Source organism: Salmo salar, chromosome 16, assembly GCF_965601325.2.
Source record: "Salmo salar chromosome 16, fSalSal1, whole genome shotgun sequence".
Taxonomy (NCBI): Eukaryota; Metazoa; Chordata; class Actinopteri; order Salmoniformes; family Salmonidae; genus Salmo; species Salmo salar.
The window spans coordinates 15,406,184-15,430,023 of NC_138306.1; the positions used below are offsets into that span (position 1 = coordinate 15,406,184).

The following is a 23,840-nucleotide window of genomic DNA, read 5'->3' on the forward strand; positions in this document are numbered from 1 at the left end:
ATGAGTGACTTATGATCAGAAAGTAGGAAAGAGAACTAAAACTGTGAAGGTCAACAAGTCATAGTGAAAGTAGAATCATATTCACAAAGCAACCAGTGACACACTTCCATAATACTTAATCTTGCTTTATTTTCTTACCAGGTACACTTTATATAAGATGGTAAAGTGCGTAGCTTCTCAAACCTTGGGGAGGGGGATCGGGAGAGTGAACAAACAATCTGGTTTTACATTCAGATCTTAAGACAGGATTGTTGTGCTCTTCTGCATTCTGTGTGAGTATCGAGAGAATGGATATTGGAGAGGTGCATTGTACAGGGGATAGGAACAGTAGAACATGTATGAACACAGGTTATAGGCACATTAGCCTATTCCATTCAACACTTAGTTCTGCAGTCATAGGATAGATTAGAGTCACACTCAACTTGAATGAGGGACAATACCTTAGTGAATCTGTTAGTTGACATGGCTTGGCTGAATGGGACAGAACACATGGCAATCTGAGGGCTAACTTTTTTGTGCTACTTTCCTTAAATCATCATGCGCATATTCTATGAATTATTTTAAATACATATATATATATATAAAAAAAAAAAGTAAATTTCTTTCCCCACATTGTGTTTACCTCTGATTGTGCTGCTTTGTGGGGTGATGTCATCCCTGTTGGTCGGCTACAAAGAACCCCACTATGTATATCCTACATGTCTACAATGGGGTTGTGGGGCTAGGTCATTAAAGCTGTACAACCATTCACTCTCATCATCCTCAATGCTGCCCTATGGCAGTGTGTGTCTGTCTTCATACTATAGGCCTACAGGATTAGAGTAGAAAGGCTTTAATGACTGACATTGTCAATCACAGCAGTAGTAAAATTTAACACTTTTCTATACATTACTCTGACCAGGATGTGGTTGATTTAGAGCTAACTGACTTGGAGAAGGTTGTGGATTCTCCTGGATTCCAAGGTGAGGAAGGTTGATCCAGCTTGGGACAAGTGCAGCAGCGTACCCATAATGCATTGCCTGGCTGGAAAGGCTATCCCTCAGCATGTTTGGATTGAAGCCTGTTTGTTCTGGATGGGTGAGTACTTCTGCATCCTTTCCATTAGTTTATGGGGTTACAGCAATTGAATAGTGTAGAGTGATCCTCTCGATTGCTATTCTGACTAATAGGTCTTTCTGGGACCTTGACCCAGGTACTAGAGGAACTCTTTGTTAGATGGATTCTATTCTTGCCAGTAGAACATGGCTCCTGGCTACTGTGATGTGAAACTACCTGATTGGAGAAGTGAGAATTGAACTTTCCCAGTGATACTATCCTAGGACAGGACCCTTTAGTTTAAACCACTGTTCATATGTCAGAAGTATGTTAGGCTTTTCAATCAAAAGCACTGCTCAAACTTTGATGTACACATTTTACAGGGTCAACATCTCTGATATCAAAGCATATTGATTCTTTGTACATAAAAATGACATTTTTTCTGTCATGGAAAATGGAGTAACACTATATACAGGTGCATAGGGCTAATTCATTGTAGACAGTGTAGTTCTAACCAGTCCCTCTTGATTCACATCGGCAGACCCACGTCTATGAAGCTGGAGGAGGTCTGTTGAGCCTGCAGGCATCCCCAGTGAGGGCTGAGCAGGGACGGTAGAGAAACCGAGACACCCCACTACCTCAGTTTATCTGATCGGGGCTGGGCCGCTCTGGTCTACTTATTGCCCCCGCTTCTTGGAGGTGGTGACACAGGGCGAGACATCTCACTGACTCATTTATTCTGGTCATGGTTGGGCGAGCGGGAGGGGACAATAAGTAGACAAGAGCCAGCTGTTCCCTCTGACGTGAGCATGGCAGACAGGAACCTTTAAACGGCTTGAGTAAACTATCTTATTTACTATTTTGGGCTAAGGACCTTGGGGTACTCAGGGTGCAAGATACCCCAGGCAGGCTGCCCTGAACAGGGGGGGAAGTAGAGACCGTTCTGAGGTCCATTCCCCCCTGCTCCGCTCTAGTGATGATTGGACTGGATTGTGTTCTTCCCATTCCAGCACAGCTCTGGTGGTGGAGCCAAGCCCTCGCTTAAGATTTGTAGAATCCACTCTGGAGAGGAGAGGCAGCTTATCCAGCACTGAGTTTGCACATTGGTCTTGTGTGTGTCCATGAAGGTAGCATGGGAGTGTGTGTGTGTTCGTGCATACATGCACATACGTCTCTGGTGGCCCTCAGCTGTTAAATGCCACACCACACAGTTAAGTGCTGTCTGAGCTTGTCTCTTGGGCGTCCGTGGCGTTGGCAGTGGCATCGTTGGGCATCTGGGACTCTGGCACCTCCCCAGTCACAGCCACCCGGATCACCTTGAGCCAGCGCTGTTTCAGCTCTTCGCTCTCGGCCACGAAGCTGTGGACAGACTTGGACTGGGACAGACGGAAGCTGGCTGGAGGGTCGGCAGGCCGGGGGCTGTCCTCCACAGAGTAGCCCAGCAGAGGGATGGAGGACTGGGCCTTCACATCCTGAGAGAGGGGAGGAGATGGAAAAGGTAGAGATCATTTATATCATAACTAGGGCCAGGAGTTTTCCCTGGTCAGATCAAAGAGTGAGGGGGGGGGGGGGGGGGGGGGGAAACTCCTGGAACCATTCATAACACCCCGTGCTTCACAGTGGTAGAGCATGTTGCTGTGATTGACAGTATCCAGATGACGTGGCTGACCTGTGGGGCTCCGTAGAGGTAGAGAACCAACGCCTCCTTCTCTGGGATGACGCACCACACCTTCCCCCAGGGCTTGTTCTTCTCACAGTGCTGCAGGAAGCCACAAATGATACTGCTTCCGGAGAACTGAGCCGCCTCGATCTGGGGACAGAGGAGTGCTGTTTAGACACAGAGCATATGGGGCGGCAGGTAACCTAGTGGTTAGAGCGTTGGACTAGTAACCGAAAGGTTGCAAGATCATATCACTGAGCTGATGAGGTAAAAATCTGTCGCTCTGCCCCTGAACAAGGCAGTTAACCCACTGTTCCTAGGCCGTCATTGAAAATAAGAATTTATTCTTAACTTACTTGCCTTGTTAAATAAAGGTAAAATAAAATATGCAGACGCAGTTGTGCATGCGTGTCTGTTTCCCCCCCTTACCTCCAGAATGCCCTTCTTCTTGCCTTCGGCCTTCTCCTCTCCAGTCAGGATGGAGTAGCAGTCCTTACACACCTTGTTGATCTTGTTGCTATCGTACTCCAGGGCCACTTTATTGTCTGAGCACTTCCAACACACAACCTGATACAGGGACAGAAGAAACATCAGTCTAATCCGGAATGAACGACAGACAGTGTAAACTAGCCAAAACAGCCAGCCGTCAAATGGGTTGAGTGTAGCATTTAGTATAAACACGTTATAATGGGTGCTGAGGGAGAGAGAGAAGGGTGTCGAACGGACGCTTCTCACTCACATATCCGCAGGCTCGACAGTGGTGTCGCCGTCGCGTCAACGCATTGAAGGGCTCTTTACACTTCATACACATTGTCACCTCCTTGTCCCGAATCCAGCGAGGAGCGCGCTTCCCCAGCTCTGCAGTCTAGATTACAATACATACAAACACATGTAGCTCAGACACGAGAAGGTCATTGGTACAGATACAGGACCTAGTGATAGAGGAGTAAGAGGTCAGAGGTCATTGTGGTGGCACTCACTGACACTTCCTCCACGTCTTTGGAGGCGGACTTGAACGTCTCGTTCTTCTGATGGAAGATCTCAATGGTTTCCTGGAAAGCCTGCAGGCCATACGTACACAGACAGAGACATGGTCAGTAATACACACCCAAATCTACTGAACATACAGGAAATAGAACTAGAAGATAGTGTAAACCAATAAGAATGTGATTATGTACCTTTATCCAATTGTCCTTGTCTTGTTCGGAGCTGAAAAATACAATGAAAAACAACAACAGTAGTGAGCTATTTTCTCAGTTGTGGGATTGTGGTGTAACTGTTATGTAGTGAGCTGAGCTGTGGTTTGGGGTAACCGCAATGACTCCAATCTATAGAATGTTATGTTACACTACTGTTTATCATGAGCTGTAGTAGTGCACCTATCATACACTAAGCCCCCATAGGGTTTGCATAGAATTTGGGTGGTAGAGTTATCCATATTGTTAGCAATAGGCCGTGGGACTGTAGTATACAGTTAACAACTATTTTGAGAATCATGGCTGTAGAGAGTTTTCATACATATGGCCATAGGGTGGAGTAGAACACTTATCTTGAGAACAATGGCAGTTATCCATGAATGGCTCTGTTGGGTGTATTAAGGGTGTAGTATGGGGTGGATTGAGATCTTGCCTGGCTTGCAGCTCCAGAGTCCTCTCCTTGCCAGACACCTGGAAGGTGTGAGGGTAGTCTTCGTTGATGGTCTCCAGCACCTTCATGCCCTCGATGCCGATGCGGGTGCGCACCGTGTACTTGGGCCCTCCCAGGCTGAATTTGGGCACGCAGTACAACAGCATGTTGTTGAACTGAGGGGGAAACAAAGAAACACCTGTGATTAATGCTTGCTTTGCTAATATATTGCTTCAGACTTGGCTGAGTATACGGATCAAGTGAAATGTGTGTATGTGAGTCTCTCACCAGGAAGAGGTATCTCTCCATAGCCGAGGTGTTCCTGGCAGCCAGCTTCAGGATGTGTCCCTCCTTGATGAACTCATTGGAGGCGTTGACGATGTCCTCCTCCTCCCCCAGCATCTCATAGATCTCCAGCAGCTTCTTCAGATTCTCCTGAGAAGGGAAGGGGTTCAAAATGCTTGGTTGGGTTCAAGCACTAGCCAAAAAAAGTATCTCAGAGTAGGAGTGCTGATCTAGGATCAGCTCCCCCCCCCCCCGTCCATGTAGTCTTTTTCATTAAAATCTTAAAGGCAAAACTGATCCCAGATCAGCACTCCTACTCTGACAAGCTTTTTGAATACGGGTCCTGATTTTATTTCAGATTATAAGAGTGGTGTGCTATCAGTGGGACTGTACTTACAGATTTTCGAATGGCACTGTTGGAGTGTGTGGCTGCCATGGCAATGATGTCCAATGACTCTGAGAAACATGGAATGAAGGGATGATTCATTTTGACCTGTCTGATAAAAATGTTCTACAATTGTGAACAACAGATTTGTTTATTTTCAATGTAAGGCAAGTGTTTTAACTGGGCATTGGAGGATTCAAATGTCTTCCATTTTTAATGTGAAGTAAATTATACATGATTATAATGACAAGAAGTCTGTCAAAATGAGTTACATGTAATCCTGCTCAACTGCGTTATATTATGAATAGTAAAAGCACTCCTGTGAATTTCCAGTGTTGTACTCACTCTCTGCATCTCGGCGGTCGGGGTCGTCCTGAGGCAGTTTCTTTAGGTAGTCTTTGAGCAGCATCTCGTAGCGGGGAACTCTCTGTACTGGCTCCAACATGTGGTGCTGGAGCGTCAGACTGCCACACACCTCCTGGCTCTGACAAACACACAGCAAAACAGTCCACTGTCACTTCAAGGTTGAAGGCTTAAAAGTAAGTCACACATTGTTTGAGGCATATCCATTCAACAGGATCAGTGGACACAACCATAAGTTAATCAATTGTTCCATGACTATTTATTGTAACAGCTTCTGTTTTATTTGATTGTTGTTTCTTTAGGTTACCGCTGGAGGGCACCCTTACCTTGTTTTCTAGTTTCCAGGTTACCCTGATTATTACTTATTGGATTCACCTGTGTTTAATTGCCTTCTCTGTGCACCTGTTTGCCTCGTTATTTAGGTTCCTCAGTTGGCCTGTATCTGTGCTGAGGTCTCATGTTTTTTTAGTGTGCGGTTGCCTTGTTTCTGTCACGGAACCCAAACCGGCTGTGCGCCATCGTGCATACATTTATTTTGTCTCCCTATACCAAACGTGATCATGACATGCAGGTTAAAATATCAAAACAAACTCTGAACCAATTACATTAATTTGGGCACAGGTCGAAAACATTAAACATTTATGGCAATTTAGCTAGTTAGCTTGCACTTGCTAGCTAATTTGTCCTATTTAGCTAACTTGCTGTTGCTGGCTAATTTGTCCTGGGATATAAACATTGAGTTTTATTTTACCTGAAATGCACAAGGTCCTCTACTCCGACAATTAATCCACACATAAAACGGCCAAACAGATCGTTTCCAGTCATCTCTCCTCCTTCTAGGCTTTTTCATCGTTGAACTTATATGGTGATCACATCTAAACTTTTATAGTATTACCACGACAACCGGCAAAACAGTTCATCTTTCAATCACCCACGTGGGTATAATCAATGAGGAGAAACACACGGGCACCTGCTTCTATAAACCAATGAGGAGATGGGAGAGGCAGGTCTTTCAGCGCGATCTGCGTCAGAAATAGAAAGGAGTCCGGTCTGGTCAGCATGTAAGTAAAATATCTGGATTTACCCTTACCTCTGTTTGCTGTGTTTCTCTGTGCCTGAGTTTGAGTTCGTACAAGCATTAATGTTACAATTTATAGTACAAATCAATATTCAGATAGCCCAAAACTATCTTTCTCCTAGTAAACCAAATGAGAGTCCTCGGCTCAAAGCTAATATGTATATCCACAGGTAAATGATAATGGTGCTATAGTTCAAAACTCAGATCATGTTGTCGTGTCTTTGGCATCATTAATGGTGAAGACTTATTTTATCAAATCAATTCTCTAATTATTATTATGTGATTAAACTAATCATGTAAATGTAATTAACTAGGAAGTCGGGGCACCACGGAAAATCTTCAGATTAAAGTTATAATTTTCCCAATATAACTCTTCAGATATTTTAATATCTGATCAATTAGTCTAATTATTCTTTACCTTACGTCAGTCTGATTTCAAACGTCATAGAATTCTTAGTTATCTGCACGAACCCAGCCTAAACCATGAATCATCCATACACCAACTGGCTTAATCATGTATTTACTAACTAACTAAATAATCACATAAATGCATAAACAAACAAACAGTAGATACTGGTTACTAACAATGATATGGAAGATTCCCTAGTGGGCTAAACCGATATGACGGTTTGGTGGACAAAGGGAAGGGGGTATGGACTGGGAGAGCAGGAAAGACAAAATGGATCACTACACACAGTGGATAATTATATTCATTGAAATGCTAATCATTTGCACATGAACGCTCGCGCATTCGGGAATAATTACAATCAATATATTTACGCCCATATGTCATTGTTGTCTTCTCTGTTGGAATCATTGGTCCCTCTGCAGGAGAGTCAGTTCATCAGAGAGTCTCTGGTTACTCACGGTGGTAGCTCTATCGGCAGCTCTTGATTGTCTGTTGTTATGGATACGTCAGGCGTCCATTGTTCTTAGAGTAGATATTTCGGCGGTTGTCGGTATTTGCATCCCAGGATTACATAATTTCTAGCTGCAGACTAGTAATTAGTATCTAAGATTTGCTCTTATTATGTAGGGATCAATAGTCTCAGAGTTTAACCATTTCCAGCTGTGTAGCTTCACGTGGTATAGTTTTGGTAATCAAACCTGTGCCACCTCGGCTTACACCGAGGTATGCGTGGTCTTAACTATTCGCAGTCACAGCTCACGCTGTGGGTTTGCTTAGTCTGAAGAAAATTTTCTTAGGAGGGGCTTTTATTCGTAACAGTAGAAGAGGGCAGTTCCATGACACCAGATCATGTCTGTGCTTATGGGGGCATGGCCGCTGACAAGTTAAACTTTACAGGGAATACAATTCTCTCAAAATTAAAGGTTAACATCACATTACATCATTTCACAAATAGTTTCATCTTTACTCATTCATTTTATACAAGAATTAGATGCAAACTAGAGGTCGACCGATTATGATTTTAATGCTGATACCGATAGGAGGACCAAAAAAAGCAGATACCGATTAATCGGCCGATTTGTTTATATATATATATATATATATATATATATATATATATATATATATATATATATATATATATATATATATATATATATACTCCCGAGATTAGGCTGGCAATACTAAATTGTCTATAAGAACATCTAATAGTCAAAGGTATATGAAATACAAAGGATAGAGAAATAGTTCACGCGTCATAATTCCTATAATAACTACAACCTAAAACTTCTTAACTGGGAATATTGAACCACCAGCTTTCATATGTTCTCATGATAGGCTTGAAGTCATAAACAGTCCTTTGAAGCAAGCATTGCTAAGAGCTGCTGGCAAACGCATTAAAGTTTGAATGAATGCTTACGAGCCTGCTGCCGCCTACCACCGCTCAGTCAGACTGCTCTATCAAATCATAGACTTAATTATAATATAATAAACTCAGAAATACGAGCCGTTGGTCATTAATATGGTAAAATCCGGAAATGATCATTTCGACAACAAAACATTTATTCTTTCAGTGAAATACGGAACCATTCCGTATTTTATCAAATGGGCAGCAACCCTAAGTATAAATAAATATGCAGGTTTAAAAATATATACTTCTGTGTATTGATTTTAAGGCATTGACGTTTATGGTTAGGTACATTCGTGCAACGAATGTGCTTTTGTTAAAATCATCCCCCGTTTGGCGAAGTAGGCTGTGATTCGATGATAAATGAACAGGCACCGCATTGATTATATGCAACGCAGGGCAAGCTAGTTAACCTAGTAATATCATCAACCATGTATAGTTAACTAGTGATTATGTGAAGATTGATTGTTTTTTATAAGTTTAATGCTAGCTAGCAACTTACCTTGGCTCCTTGCTGCACTCATGTAACAGGTGGTCAGCCTGCCACGCAGTCTCCTCGTGGAATGCAATGTAATCGGCATCCAAAAATGCAGATTACCGATTGTTATGAAAACTTGAAATCGGCCCTAATTAAATCGGTCGACCCATTTCGGGGATTTAGGAGTTCGGACACGTGAAATCCTTTGTTCACTCTGTGGTTTCTCTCTCTGCATGAAAAGGGGGAGAGTTTCTTTGCCAGGAATTTACGACCTGAGATAACAGAACCTGGGTGTAGGAGAGAGTGAGAAGCCACGATCTACACCCAGAAAGGGCCATGTCATGACAACGTAATTCCTAGAATTTATATGGAATTATATAATTCCTATACAACTCATTTGTTAATCCACAACTGCAGACCTGTGCACTTCTGAATTAGGCCAGTGTTGAGAATCTACCCTAGTACCTGTATGTCCTGGATGATGGCTTTGAACTGTGGCGAGCGGTCCATCCACTGTTTCAGCAGCTCCATTGCGTTGTCAAAGTTCTTCACATACTCGGCGTACATCTTCAGGAAGGGCGTGAGATTCTGCAGGATGTCCCCCAAGCGAGGGGTAGACTCCCTGTAGGGAGGGAGGGAGGGAGGGGTGCCAGTTAGATAGGAACCATAAGGTAACCATCTCTCAACCCTGGAACTCCACCAACTAGAGACCAACTGGGCACAAAGTGGTTGAATCAATGCTGTTTCATTGTAATTTGTCAACTTATTGTGATGTGGAATTTACTTGGAAAATACATTGGATTTGAAAAAAGTCAATGTAAACCGTTGTTTAGCGGGTGAACCAAATTTCAACATAGACAAAGCATGTGTAAAATATATTACATTTGTATCTTTAAAACAATGTCAGATATTCAACGTTATATCAACTATCAGAAAAAATAACAATAGGCTGGACAGCTCGTCCTACTGGAGAATTGATCTTTCTACAGCTAACCCGTTGCTCTCCCATCCAGGGTTTTAACCAAGCCCAGCCCTGTTCAGCTATGATATGTCACTGACTATTACCAATGTCTTATCTTGAGAATTATTATTGAGAGATCTCCACTTAAAAATGAAATACAGTAGGTTAAAGATGCAATATGCAGAAATCGCTCAGCCATTTTCTGGTTAGTAAAATTCTAACAATGCACTTAATTTCAGTTTGTGACAAAACAAGCAAGCATAGTGTATATAATCATTGTACCATCTAAACCACTGTGAAATACATTTCCTATAACCCAAAAATATTGTATTTTCAGCTGTTGTACAAACCTGAAACTAAGAGATGCAAAAACAAAACTTAACGGGAAGCATAGAAATAGCGCCCACTTAACAGATCTACCGCTTCTTAGACTTGCGTTCAATGAGAATGACAGATCTATAACATACATTTCTATGTGAATTTGGTCAGGTCACCCAAAAAGTTACATATTGTAGCTTTAACTGTTGCTATCGAAGCCATTTCAAAGGGTGGGTTTAACAGAGCAAATGAAACGTGACCATACTTTATCAATCATTATATCATCAATGATACTATTCAGGCCTATATAGTATTTGCACAGCTATTGTTTCAATTCAACCCAGAATTCAACTAAAAATAGACAATACAATAGGCCTAGGGTTTCAAACTCTGGTTGATTTCAAATGTAATGATGATATTTAGTGGTGTTGAATTGTGTTTAATTCTCAGTGCAACCAAATATTAACATTTAAAGGAGATGTATTTTCTTCTTGGATAGTTCAATCTGTACCACTGACTTAGTCTGGCTTTAATTCCAGTTTGTCTACAAATTAATAATAATTAACAATCTAAGTTAAAGAATAGGACTAAATCAAATCAAACATTATTTAAAGTACATTTAACATTTTATTAGATTTAGTCATTCTTTCATTTAGATTTTTGGTGGAGATAGAGGTGAATGCAACATAAATTATTAATTTGTAGACATTCTTATATGAAATAAATGCATGTTCAAGAGAGCATGCATAAGTTGTCACAGGTCTGTGGAGATCTTCACAATTGCTGTAATAATCTGTGCAGAATCTCGAAAGGCATTTATCACTTGCACCATGTACTTTGTAATCTCAACTGCAATCCAGGTCATTTGGTTCTGCTATTAGATGAAACACAGGGATAACGCATTCATCTGTTGTATAAATAAACAAAATATCTGACATTGTATTCCCATTTGAACTTTGCCGTGCTTTTAAATGGTTGACCGTGCGCAGTGATAGACATTTCAGTGACAACTAAACCAAAAATCAGACATTGTTTTTCCATTGGAATTTGGTTGTGCTTTTAGATGGTTGAAAGCATAGTGATAACACATTGGAAATTCAACTAACTTTCCCTGTCTTTTTGAGTGGGTGAATATAGGTTGTAATCTCATTGATCAACGTCTCAACCAAATATTACCCAGTTATCCACATTGAAATTATATAGTGGGTTAAGTGGGGATTGACTCATTTGGGGCTCTATTCAATCAAATCCGCTTTAGCCGACATCCGCATAGTGGTTGTTTTGGCGGTATCAGAGGTGGAACTGCAGAGAGCTGTCCAATCCACAAGTGGCTCCCAATGGCTCCCAGCCATTGGCTGCATGTAGCACAGAAATCACATGCAGCCTGGTTTACAGGTTTGAACACTAGAATGTGAGATGTAATCTACACCTCCATTAGGATGATAGAAAGTCTTATGATTTTGTTGAATGATTTTTCAATTTGAGCGTAATTATTTCTATATACACTACACTTTCTAACTGATCTTCTCCGCGAGTGGGGCGGGTGTGGTTTCGTAAACAATGATCGCAAGAGCAGCTGCTCACCGATTTGACGGCTCTAACGCAGTTCCACCTCCGACACCGCCAAAACATCCACTATGCAGGTGTCTGCTATCGCTTGATCTGATTGAATCTAGGCCTTGATCACAGTTCAACCGGGACATTCCAACCGGCAGACCACAACTTCTCTATTTGATGATAAATGGTGTTCTTATTTCATCTAGATTACACAAATACTGTAACTGTGTCTGAGTCTGTTTCTGAATGAGTCAGAATTGGGATTTAGCTATTGCATTTTATTGTATTTTAATGCATTCTCAAAAGGTGAGATCTGTGAGTTTGTACACTGAATTTGTGGCCACTGGCCAGTCATGTGAAGCTCACCATTCACCCATGCGTTTCTCCAGGTCAGGCAGGAGGAACTGGTTGTGGAAGGTGTTGATGGAGGAGATGTTGGAGAAGATGTTCTTCACCACATCCACTGGGAATGTGCCCTTTAGAGCTTCCTCCGTCAGCTTGGCACAGAACACCTGCATGGTGGCACAACAACATGGCCAGGTGAGTTAAACCACACTGAATCGATCATAATAACAAACACTGCTTTCTTTTCATTCTGAGGTAGACCTGGGCCAGTGTTCAGTAGGACATACCGTATCAACACATTCTATTATTGGACACGTTTAGGTAATACCTCCCTGTTTCTCACAGTTACAAAACATTTTCTACCTACCAGTTGTGTAAAGTACTTTAGTAAAAATACTTTAAAAAAATTAAAAAAAATTACGAGTTAAGTATTTTTTGGGGTCATCTGTACTTTACTTCTCTATTTACACTACTGTTCAAAAGTTTGGGGTCACTTAGAAATGTCCCTGTTTTTGAAAGAAAAGCACATTTTTGTCCATTAAAATAACATCAAATTGATCAGAAATACAGTGTAGACATTGTTAATGTTGTAAACGGCTATTGTAGCTGGAAACAGATTTTTTTATGGAGTATCTACATAGGCGTACAGAGGCCTATTATCAGCAACCATCACTCCTGTGTTCCAATGGCATGTTGTGCTAGCTAATCCAAGTATATCGTTTTAAAAGGCTAATTGATCATTAGAAAACCCTTTAGCAAATATGTTAGCACAGCTGAAAACTGTTGTTCTGATTAAAGAAGCAATAAAACTTCTTTAGACTAGTTGAGTATCTGGAGCATCAGCATTTGTGGGTTCGATTACAGGCTCAAAATGGCCAGAAACAAAGAAATGTCTTCTGAAACTCGTCATTTTATTCTTGTTCTGAGAAATGAAGGCTATCCCATGCGAGAAATTGCCAAGAAACTGAAGATCTTGTACAACGCTGTGTACTACTCCCTTTACAGAACAGTGAAAACTGGCTCTAACCAGAATAGAAAGAGGAGTGGGAGGCCCCGGTGCACAACTGAGCAAGAGGACAAGTACATTAGTGTCTAGTTTGAGAAACAGACGCCTCACAAGTCCTCAACTGGCAGCTTAATTAAATAGTACCCACAAAACACCAGTCTCAACATCAACAGTGAAGAGGCGAGTCTGGGATGCTGGCCTTGCTGATAATAGGCCTCTGTAGATATTCCATTAAAAACAAATCTGCCGTTTCCAGCTACAATAGTCATTTACAACATTATTAACAATGTCTACACTGTATTTCTGATCAATTAGTTATTTTAAATGGACAAAAAATAGCTTTTCTTTCAAAAACAAGGAAATGTCTAAGTGACCCCAAACTTTTGAACGGTAGTGTATATTTGACAACTTTTACTTCACTACATTCCTAAAGAAAATAATTTACTTTCTACTCCATACATTTTCCCTGACACCCAAAAGTACTTGTTACATTTTGAATGCTTAGCATGACAGGAAAATGGTCTAATTCACACACTTATCAAGAGAACGTTCCTGGTCATCCCTACTGCCTCTGATCTATCCGTAAATAAATAAAAAATAAGAAAATGGTGCAGTCTGGTTTTCTTAATATAAGGAATTTGAAGTGATTTAAACTTTACTTTTACTTTTGATACTTAAGTATATTTAAAACCAAATACTTTTAGACTTTTACTCAAGTAGGATTTCACAGGGTGACTTTCATTTTCTATTAAGGTATCTTTACTTTTACTCAAGTATGACAATTGGGTACTTTTTCCACCACTGCTACATACTGAATAGGACCCTAAAGTGACAGGACCCTGGACGGACAGCTGGACACACTCACCTGGTCCAGCAAGTTGAGCCGTGTGACGTAGGCCCTCTCTGTCTTCAGGAGCTCAGTAGCGATCTTGTACAGCTTTTGTTCATTGGTCTCCTGAAACACAGAAGAGAGAGCTGTGTCAAGTGGCTGTGGGATGATTTGGGGAAATGCATACAGTATGTACATAGATGATGTTCCTATAACTAGAGGAGGTCATAAGGGCCTCTCGCCAAAGAATAATGGACAAAGACAGTTCAAAGACAGGTTAGACAATTGGGAGTATAGTGAAAAAGAAGTTGAACTCTGAGGTCATGCCCACAGTGCAATTTCATCTTTCCCTCCCACATTGTCCTCATGTGCTTGATTCCCATGTTGTGCTAGGTTCCCGTCAGGGCTGTGACAGTCATGGAATTTTGGATGATGGTAAATGGCCAGCCAAATGACCGCGGCCTCTGCCTACTGCCTTAGAAATAGAACGGGCGGCCCTATTCTGAAAACATTTGGCATTGGTCCCCAGATCCTCAAAAAGTTCTACAGCTGCACCATCGAAAGCATCCTGACCGGTTGCATCACCGCCTGGTACGGCAACTGCTCGGCATCTGACCATAAGGCACTACAGAGGGTAGTGCGTACGGCCCAGTACATCACTGGGGCCAAGCTTCCTGCCATCCAGGACCTATATACTAGCCGATGTCAGAGGAAGGCCCAAAAAATTGTCAAAGACTCCAGTCACCCAAGTCATAGGCAAGCGGTACCAGAGCGCTAAGTCTAGGTCCAAAAGGCTCCTTAACAGCTTCTACCCGCAAGCTATAAGACTGCTGAACAATTAATCAAATGACACCCACTTTGTTTTTACACTGCTGCTACTGTGTTTATTATCTATGCAGAGTCACTTTACCCCTACCTACATGTACAAATGACCTTGACTAACCTGTACCCCCGCACATTGACTCGGTACCGGTACCCCCTGTATATAGCCTCGTTATTGTTATTTTGTGTTTTACTTTAGTTTATTAAGTAAATATTTTCTTAACTCTATTTCTTGAACTGGACTGTTGGACAAGGGCTTGTAAGTAAGAATTTCATGGTAAGGTCTACACCTGTTGTATTCGGCGCACGTGACAAATACGATTTGATTTGAGTATAACCATGAGCTTACCAGTCACACACACACACAAGCACCCGGGACTATTGTGGTCATAGTGGTGTAAGGAGACCCTGACAAAGCACCACTGAGTGTGAACACTGGCCAGGCCTTACTGGCCAACACACACTTCCCCATAGAGATCTACAACAGTATCGCTTTAATCAAATGTTTGTGCTTCAACTATGTTCTAAGTTCATTTTAATTAAGGACTCATTCATGCCTTTTAATTGAGGAGTGACATCTGGGCATACTGTAGTATGTGTGCCTGTGTGTATTGGGATATTATGGATGAGTACTGGGATATTGTGGAGTATGTATGTGCGTGTGTGTGTGAGAGACTGTGGGGTGCCTATCAGGAGAGGAAATGAAAGGCTAGAAGGGAAATGACACCAATCAACAAAGAGAGAACTACTATTGACAGTGTGAGTGCTTTGTGTGTGAGAAACCACTCAATACAGTACAGTTTATAAAACACACACTAACAGTACATGACCAAAAGTATGTGGACACCTGCTCGTCGAACATCTCATTCCAAAACCATGGCTATAAATATGGAGTTGCCCTCCCCCCCCCCCTTTGCTGCTATAACAGCCTCCATTCTACTGGGAAGGCTTTCCACTAGATGTTGGAACATTGCTGCGGGGACTTGCTTTCATTCAGCCACAAGAGCATTAGTGAGGTCGGGCACTGATGTTGGGCGATTAGGTCTGGCTCGCAGTCGGCGTTCCAATTCATCCCAAAGGTGTTGGATGGGGTTGAGGTCAGGGCTCTATGCAGGCCAGTCAAGTTCTTCCACACCGATCTCGACAAACTATTTCGGTATGGAACTTTGTGCACGGGAGCATTGTCATGCCAAAACAGGAAAGGGCCTTCCCCAAACTGTTGCCAGAAGTTTCCTTCACTGGAAATAAGGGGCCTAGACCGGACCATGAAAAACAGCCCCAGACCATTATTCCTCCTCCACCAAACTTTACAGTTGGCACTATGCATTCGGGCAGGTAGCGTTCTCCTGGCATCCGCCAAACCCAGATTCGTCCGTCGGACTGCCAGATGGTGAGTCCAATGGCGGCGAGCTGTACACCACTCCAGTCGACACTTGGCATTGCGCAAGGTGATCTTAGGCTTGTGTGCGGCTGCTTGGCCATGGAAACCCATTTCAATAAGCTCCAGACAAACAGTTATTGTGCTGACGTTGCTTCCAGAGGCAGTTTGGAACTCGGTAGTGAGTGTTGCTACCGAGGAAAGACGATTTTTATGCACTACGCACTGCGGTACCGTTCTGTGAGCTTGTGTGGCCTACCACTTCGCGGTGAGCTGTTGTTGCTCCTAGACATTTCCACTTTATAATAACAGCACTTACAGTTGAACCGGCAGCTCTAGAGGGGCAGAAATTTGACGAACAGACTTGTTGGAAAGGTGGCATCTTGTGACGGTGCCACGTTGAAAGTCAGTGAGCTCTTCAGTAAGGCCATTCTACAGCCAATGTTTGTCTATGGAGATTGCATGGCGGTGTGCTCGATTTCGTACACCGGGTGTGGCTGAAATATCCGAATCCACAAATTTGAATGAGTGCCCACATACTTTTGGATATATAGTGTACTCAGAAATCAAGATTCTGCAGGAAACTAGGGAATATGTTCCCAACTGATTATTAGAATGAAAGAATGTTCGCTTCCTCTATTCCTTGATATGGATGGATTGTGTGTATCCCACAAGTATTGTTCAAGTGGAATGTTCTCTTACTCTGTGTTACTTCCTGTACAAATATTTATTCTCATATGCATTACTTTGAAACGGTCTGTTTTGAAGCGGGATTTTTTTTAGTGTTTTTTTTCCTCAAATGTATGCTTTGGCCACAAATATGAGCATAGGATGAGTCAACAACATTACTTGGGTATGAGTTAACAGAATATTTTAAAAGTGAGATTTTCATTGGACAGTTACTTTAACATTCAAGCCATCTATTGTATTTGATGCCAAGAGTACAACAACTATTCTACCCCAAAGCAGTCGTTCCTTGAACTTTCTACCCAAAAGTCTAACGAATGGACCGATTGTTAATGTGGTTACTAGTCAACTGTAACTTTCAGTGTATTTACTGGCAGCATAACCAAACACACTGAATTCCACACCTTGAAAAACCACATGCAAAGCTTTGTCTGTTGAAACTGACAAAACACACTGTCCCCCTAGCTCTGTCTACAATATGTAATGGTCGTCAAAAAGATACAAAATTGCTACCGTCCATGACCTTATTCGCTCTCTGCCAGCTAAGTATGTGAAGTAACTAACAGAGATGCAGTAAACTGATAAGCCATGAAGCATGGTATATAGGAGCCACTCTAGCTAGAGCCCTCCACCTCTCATACAGTGCCATGTAGAGATTGGGGGTTTCCTTCACTGCTGAGTGAACACACTAATCTGAGAGGCAGATAATTAGAAATACCAGCCGGCCAGGCAGCAGCAAGGCCTCCCACAGGGCTACTGTGGCGCAAACGCAATTCTTCAGCTGCTGAAGCGTTTGACATCTGTTCAGTCCAGTCCCGGAAATAACCCCAGTAGTAGCAGGGCAACGGAATTATGTTGAGACTTGTTTTACACTATAAAATGTATGCAAAACAAAAAAACATTGATTTCAAAGTTTAGCAATCCATACAACCCTATAAACAAAGACTACTTTTAGCCATTGACACTGAAGATTTTACAAAAACACATTTACTGGAAGAACTGTGCAGATGTCAAGTTTGGTAACAGAATTTCAGTAAAATCTCCCTCAGTGTTTTATGTGACCACTTTTCCCAAGAACTCTTGTTAAATAGCTGATCACAATGAAGATTCAAAGATGTCTGCAGAATGGGATGTCAGCTATGACATGACACATTGACTTTGGAAAACAAATATTTTGGCTATTGAACTACAGTTTGTGAAGTGGATTTACACCTGGTAACAGAATCGCGTTAACAGAATTTCACCATGGGTCCCTGATCTGTACTACACAGAAATACATAATTATGGGTATGAATGTCATTCTATTCCTGGGATGTATCCTAAATAGGTACACAAAAGGTAGAATTATGCAATATCCTCCTTTTGAATATTTGTGTATTTATTATTTTACACACTGGCTATTTTAATGAGCTTCTCCCCCAAACCATACCAAATTCAGTTGGTCTGGACCAAATCTGAACCAATCATAGATGTCTATGTTTTACATGTTCAGACATCACAGTAGAGCTCAGTAAAGTAGAGTACAGAACATTCTAGTTAAGTAGAGAAGAGTTCATTATGGTACAGTACAATTCATTTTTTTACTTAACCTTTATTTAACTAGGCAAGTCAGTTAAGAACACATTTTTATTTTCAATGAAGGCCTAGGAACAGTGGCAGAATGACAGATTTTTACCTTGTCAGCTCGGGGATTCAATCTTGCAACCTTTTGGTTACAAGTCCAACGCTCTAACCACTAGGATACCTGCCACCCAATACAGTACATTATAGTGTATTCGACTGTAGTGTGCTTTACTGTGTACTGTACTCTACTCAACTTTTTTTACTTTACTGTACAGTACTCTGTGCTCTACTGTACCATTAAAATTAAAGCCAGTTGGGACCGCAGGAAAAAACGACACCAATTAAATTGCACCAATACCGTTACAGATTTATTTTAATCACTTAACCATTCCTAAACCAAATTGATATTAGCAGAAACACTAGAACTAATTGGTAGGTCTACCTTGCATCAGATGACCTGGCCTCCACAATCACCCGACCTCAACCCAATTGAGATGGTTTGGGATGAGTTGGACTGCAGAGTGAAGGAAAAGCAGCCAACAAGTGCTCATTATATGTGGGAACTCTTTCAAGACTGTTGGAAATGCATTCCTCATAAAGCTGGTTGAGAGAATGCCAAGAGTGTGCAAAGCTGTCATCAAGGCAAAGGGTGGCTACTTTGAAGAATCTCAAATATAAAAAAATATTTTGATTTGTTTAACACTTTTTTGGTTTCTACATGATTCCATATGTGTTATTTCATAGTTTTGATGTCTTCACTATTATTCTACAATGTATAAAATAGTAAAAATAAAGGAAAACCCTTGAATGAGTAGGTGTGTCCAAACTTTTGACTGGTACAGTAAGTGTTGGTATTAGTTGGCAGGGGCCTTTACTTCAACATTATGATGTTTTGATGTATTTCAGGTAGATGTTTTCTAAAACCCCCTTTCCGTCAGTTTGACCAGAAATCAAAGCCTTTGCTTATTCCTAATATTTAGGATATAAAATAGTTGAGATATGTATATTCATTTGACACCAGATTTGACATGCTCCTATAAACTTCACATGTTGGTACTCATGGATGCTTCTAGATGGAAATGACCAGCAGACTCAGTCAATAGAAACCAGACACACTGCTGAGACAAAGGCTAGCAGGCTACTCTGGCATGGCAGAAGGGGCTGTATCTGGTCTGATGTGTCGCGCAGTAAAGGAGCTGTGAGGTTTCAGTAGACTGTGAAGTCAGTCAGAGGAGAGAGCACATGGCTCTAATGGGCACAGGCCCGGAGACATCTGACACAGGGATATACATTAATGTGACACTGTGATGCCAGGTTAAACACTTGCGTTAGCACCAACACTACTCACATGAACTCTATGGTCACTCAGTGTAAGAGCTTAATAGTAACAGAGTTAGGGATACACGCACGCACGCACGCACGCACACACACACACAAAACACCCCTCCCCACAGACACTTACCGGTACCTTCTGCTCCACAATGCCCTCCTCCTGGCTTCCTTTGTTCATGTTGGGGGTCTCCTCCTGTAGGTCCACTGTCCTCCCCAGTATGGGTCTTTGTGTGTGGAGGAGGGGAGTGATGCCCATGCTCCCGTCCCCCATGTCCCCATTCTCCAGGGCAGTGTCTTTCCTCAGGGGGGACCCACTCTCCCTGTCCCTGTCCATTTGGGTTAGCATCCCGTTAGTTGCCTGTTTGTGGGCATCCCGCTGCGTTCTCGGGACAGAGCCTGAATCCACCGAGTTGTTGTCCTGCTGCTCGGACTCTGACTGTCTCTGGTAGACCCGGTGAGCCGCACTGCAGAGGGGCGACTTGCTGAGCTGCTTGAGTGGTGAGCCCTCCTTGGTTTCTGACTGGCTGTGAGAGCAGAGGAAGGGAACAGGAGGAAGTCAGAGACCACCGCTGATAAAGACTTAAAGCCAAAGAAGACAGGAGAAGAGAAGACAGGAGATGAGAATAAAAGAGCGAGCGGGAGAGCACGGTCAGTGGCTGTTAAGCCCGCGGTATACTAACTAGTGAGTGCTGTGAGAGTGACTGAGGCTGCAAGACAGCACCGGAGTATGTACAAGGGTAAAAAATAAAACAGTGAGATACAAAAACTTCCTCTTGTCTTCTGGGGCTGCTGTGAGCTGTGCAGAGGAAGTGCGAGTGCGTGGGGCAGAGGAGGAGGGGAGGAAAAGAGGGGGAGGAGGAGGAGGATAGTGGAGTGGAAGACTGGAGAGGTAGAGCCCCACTCCCTAGAGATAGCCTGCTGCCCTACTTCTGAATGCACATGCACACACATTAGTGGTGCGCGGGTGAGGTTTTTGTTCACAGAAATTACTCATCTGCAACCAAAATATGTGATAAAGTGAATATCGGAGGCCCCCACCCAACCCTAATATAGAAAATGTGCTGTAGGCTACAGTCAGAGATGGCTAAACTATTTTTTGACAGGGGGTGCAGGATACTTTTTGCCTGTTTTAGATATGCTTCTGCTTATAATTTCCGACATTTTGGTATTAAACTTGTCTATAATTAGATACATGCAGCTTCTCTTCTGTCATTATATGTTGCCCTAAAGTCTAAATAAACCCTAGCTCGCCAGAATAATGTCATAAATCGGTAGAATGAATGCTTCAATCTAGTTGACATCGGTCAAGTTCTCTGTCATCTCGGCTTCTTTCACGGAACAAAGACGTTTAGGGACAAGGGATAAAATCCAATAACCTCACAAAAAACTGGAAAGATTTTCTGTTCCAAATTTTCCAAGTGACATCAATTTAAGGAAATAGAAAGCTGTGAAAACGACCCAAAACGTTTCTGATAAGATTTCAGTTCGGCTTGGATGCATATTTTATGTGGTTGAAATACTAATCAGTTTTTCTGATGCTGATAAAGATAGCACCTCTACAGACGGTATCTAACTGCACATTCACATTCTCCCAAGATACCAAACATTTTGAAAATATTTTTCAGTCTTCTGTGATGTAATATTGGGATGTAAACTCAAAACAGAATACATTTCAACTCTATATCTGACATGGTACAGGTGTCATATGTTTTTTAAGCCCATAACCATGTGTGTGAGGTGTATACTTTTGTTTTCAAAGATTTGTTTAAGACTACCAAGAAACACTCTGTGCGAGGCCACAGTCAGTGTTCAGATTTCAGTTTCCTTTTTAAGTTCCGTCTTGTGACTGTTGAATTTGTATCGCCTCACAACCATCATCCTCTTTAACCACTTCACCAAATCTTTCCAAAACATTACTTTTCTGGCCCTCCGTTCTCTTTCTTCTTAATATTGTAACTTTATGCCCATTCCCAAAAGCATTTGGTGAGTGGACAGTGCCCTAAAGCTTGGGCTTACACTCTAATGCCAGATAGCCTAAAATAATGAAAGAAAAACCTCGATGCAGGGTATAAATATAAATTGCACAAGAATGATACATTTATGGATTTTTAAGGTTTTGTTTTCTCTTCATGAGTCAATCCGCACATCACTAGTACACACATCCATACGTATACACACACACACACACACACACACACACCTCCATCCAGCAGTAATGTATCCTGCAGCTCGTCCAGCTGTTTCCCTGTCTATGACCCACCTGCCCTCAAACAGCACTTCCCTTCCAGTCCCGTTAGTCTTCACTGTCCAGCAGGGACATGGACTAATGATCAAACAGTACAGGTCCAGAACTACTTTAAAACACTTTAAAACCCATTTGGAATCGTACCCATGTTCTTTCCTGTGGTATATCAGTGAGACTAAACCATGTTTCAATGGGTGCACTAGTCTAGCTAAACCATCTGATTCCACTGCACGAAGACAGGAACAACAAACACCTACTACAGGAAGTACGTGTCACAAGCCTACTGCACAGGTCTGAACCCTGTACACACACATACACACACACACTGAGGGTACAATGTCTGTGTCGGTAGAAACAGGAAGAGTGTGAATAGAGGAACAGAGGTTGACGTACACTGTACAGATGAGTCATTCATCTCTATGCTTTGATACAATGTCACACCCTCACTGTGTCTATACTAGTGATATGCAGCTTGACTCATAACCTGCAGTCCCCGTGGGTCATGACATACTGTGGTTGAATAAAGTGGGTTGACTAAAGAGAAAACAATACCTTTAAGAATTCACAAATGTATAATTATGATGCAATTTATATCTATAAGCTACATTGGTTTTTCGTTCATTATTTGAGGACTTCTGGCATTAGTGCATAAACCTCAACTTTAGGGCCTAACTGTATGCGCGCCAAATAGACACGCAAATCGCAAAAAGCTTTTGGGAACTGGCTTAAAAAGGTAACATTGTTTCAGCAAGGCAAAAAGGACAACGTCAGAGCTTAATTCAATAAGACAAAAGCTGCGAAACGGAGACTTGAAAATAAAGAGAATGGAGGGCGAAAAAAAGTATTTTAACGACCCTCGGTTTATAAGCGCGGATATCGACTCTGCGGCTTGAGCATGCTTTTGCGGCATAGTCGATAGCGCTCTGGACTTCGGGCTAGAAGGTCGAGGGTTCGAGACCTGCTCCCTGCCCGTTTCATTACAGTATGTTTTGTAAAGATTTGGTGGAGCGGTAAAAGAGGATGATAGCAGATCCAGCTATCTTACCTGTGATCATTTTGAGGCAGTGTTGTGTCAGTAGTAATCGAGATCGATTTCGAGACCACATTTTGAGTCTCTCGGTATTGTATCGGTGTTGGATACATTTGTACTTGGTCTTGACACAAGACTTATCGGATTCCGTTCACTCAGCGCATAAAACCGCTTCGCCAGGCCAAATACACTCCTTTCTTGAAACAATATCTTAAAACCTTTATATCTATTATAGACATGTTTAATCAGTGGCGAACCTATTGGACCTAGGCATTTAGTAATGTAGTGGAGGTATAGTACTTATCAATTATGTGGTACAATCATGAAATCATGCACAAAGTAGCCTACACAATCGCAAAGCACGTGAAATATATTCACATGCGCGCCGCACACATTGCCTAGTTCAGACGGAATATCACCTGCAGGCAGCATCTCTCAACTGGTTTTGGCATGGAGCAGCTCACAGGACAATGTCATCGCTAGGTAGGAAAGACGTTTCAACGTATGATATCTACCATTAAATGCAACAATGGTTATGCCATCCAGGTATTGAAAAAGTTTGTCCTGGTTAGTAGGCTATTTGGGATGTGCAATTCAGTCATCATGAGCTGTTTGCATCAGGGGTGTAGGCATGAGTGGGCCAGGCCCTGCAGATTGAGCAAAAACAAAAACAAAATACACTATTACTACAAAAACACAGTTCCACTCTCACAAGATGATCATTTGAAAGAACCCTTTCCTGCAGTCAATGAACAAATGCGCCCTCTTTGGCCTCATGGGTGGAATGTTATTAATATAATAAAGATTATTTAAAAAAACCCAATGAAAAACCGGTTTCTATATCAAACAGTTTTGTTATATTTCAGTCTTCTGTGATGCATATAAAGTGTAATATTGAGATGCAAACAAAAAATGTAATACATTTCAACTCTATATCTGACATTGTACAGGTGTCTTTTTTTAAAGTGTGAGGCGTAAACTTTTTTTTCAAAGTAGATTTGTCTAAAACTACCAAGAATCACTCTGTGTGACCCTGATTT

At 41.9% G+C, this 23,840-nt stretch overlaps 1 protein-coding gene across 12 annotated transcripts in view; it reads right to left on the reverse strand.

The window, feature by feature from the left end:
• Positions 1-109: 109 nt before the first annotated feature.
• Positions 110-23,840, reverse strand: part of fgd4a (FYVE, RhoGEF and PH domain containing 4a) — a 110,139-nt gene continuing 86,408 nt past the window's right edge. For 10 of the 12 annotated variants that reach the window (XM_014147948.3, XM_014147947.3, XM_014147951.3 and 7 more), the window contains 14 exons: positions 19,656-20,049; positions 13,780-13,869; positions 11,930-12,075; positions 9,193-9,349; positions 5,337-5,475; positions 5,004-5,062; positions 4,610-4,756; positions 4,325-4,497; positions 3,874-3,904; positions 3,676-3,756; positions 3,435-3,560; positions 3,125-3,262; positions 2,705-2,845; positions 110-2,507 (listed from right to left, as the gene is read on the reverse strand). In XM_014147948.3, coding sequence (XP_014003423.3) covers positions 2,247-2,507; positions 2,705-2,845; positions 3,125-3,262; positions 3,435-3,560; positions 3,676-3,756; positions 3,874-3,904; positions 4,325-4,497; positions 4,610-4,756; positions 5,004-5,062; positions 5,337-5,475; positions 9,193-9,349; positions 11,930-12,075; positions 13,780-13,869; positions 19,656-20,049 — 2,083 coding nt within the window. In that variant the 3' untranslated portion in view covers positions 110-2,246. Of the gene's footprint in view, positions 2,508-2,704; positions 2,846-3,124; positions 3,263-3,434; positions 3,561-3,675; positions 3,757-3,873; positions 3,905-4,324; positions 4,498-4,609; positions 4,757-5,003; positions 5,063-5,336; positions 5,476-9,192; positions 9,350-11,929; positions 12,076-13,779; positions 13,870-19,655; positions 20,050-21,725; positions 21,747-21,785; positions 22,093-23,840 lie in introns of those variants that run through there. The other 2 variants (XM_014147956.3, XM_082962560.1) reach the window with 2 other exon arrangements.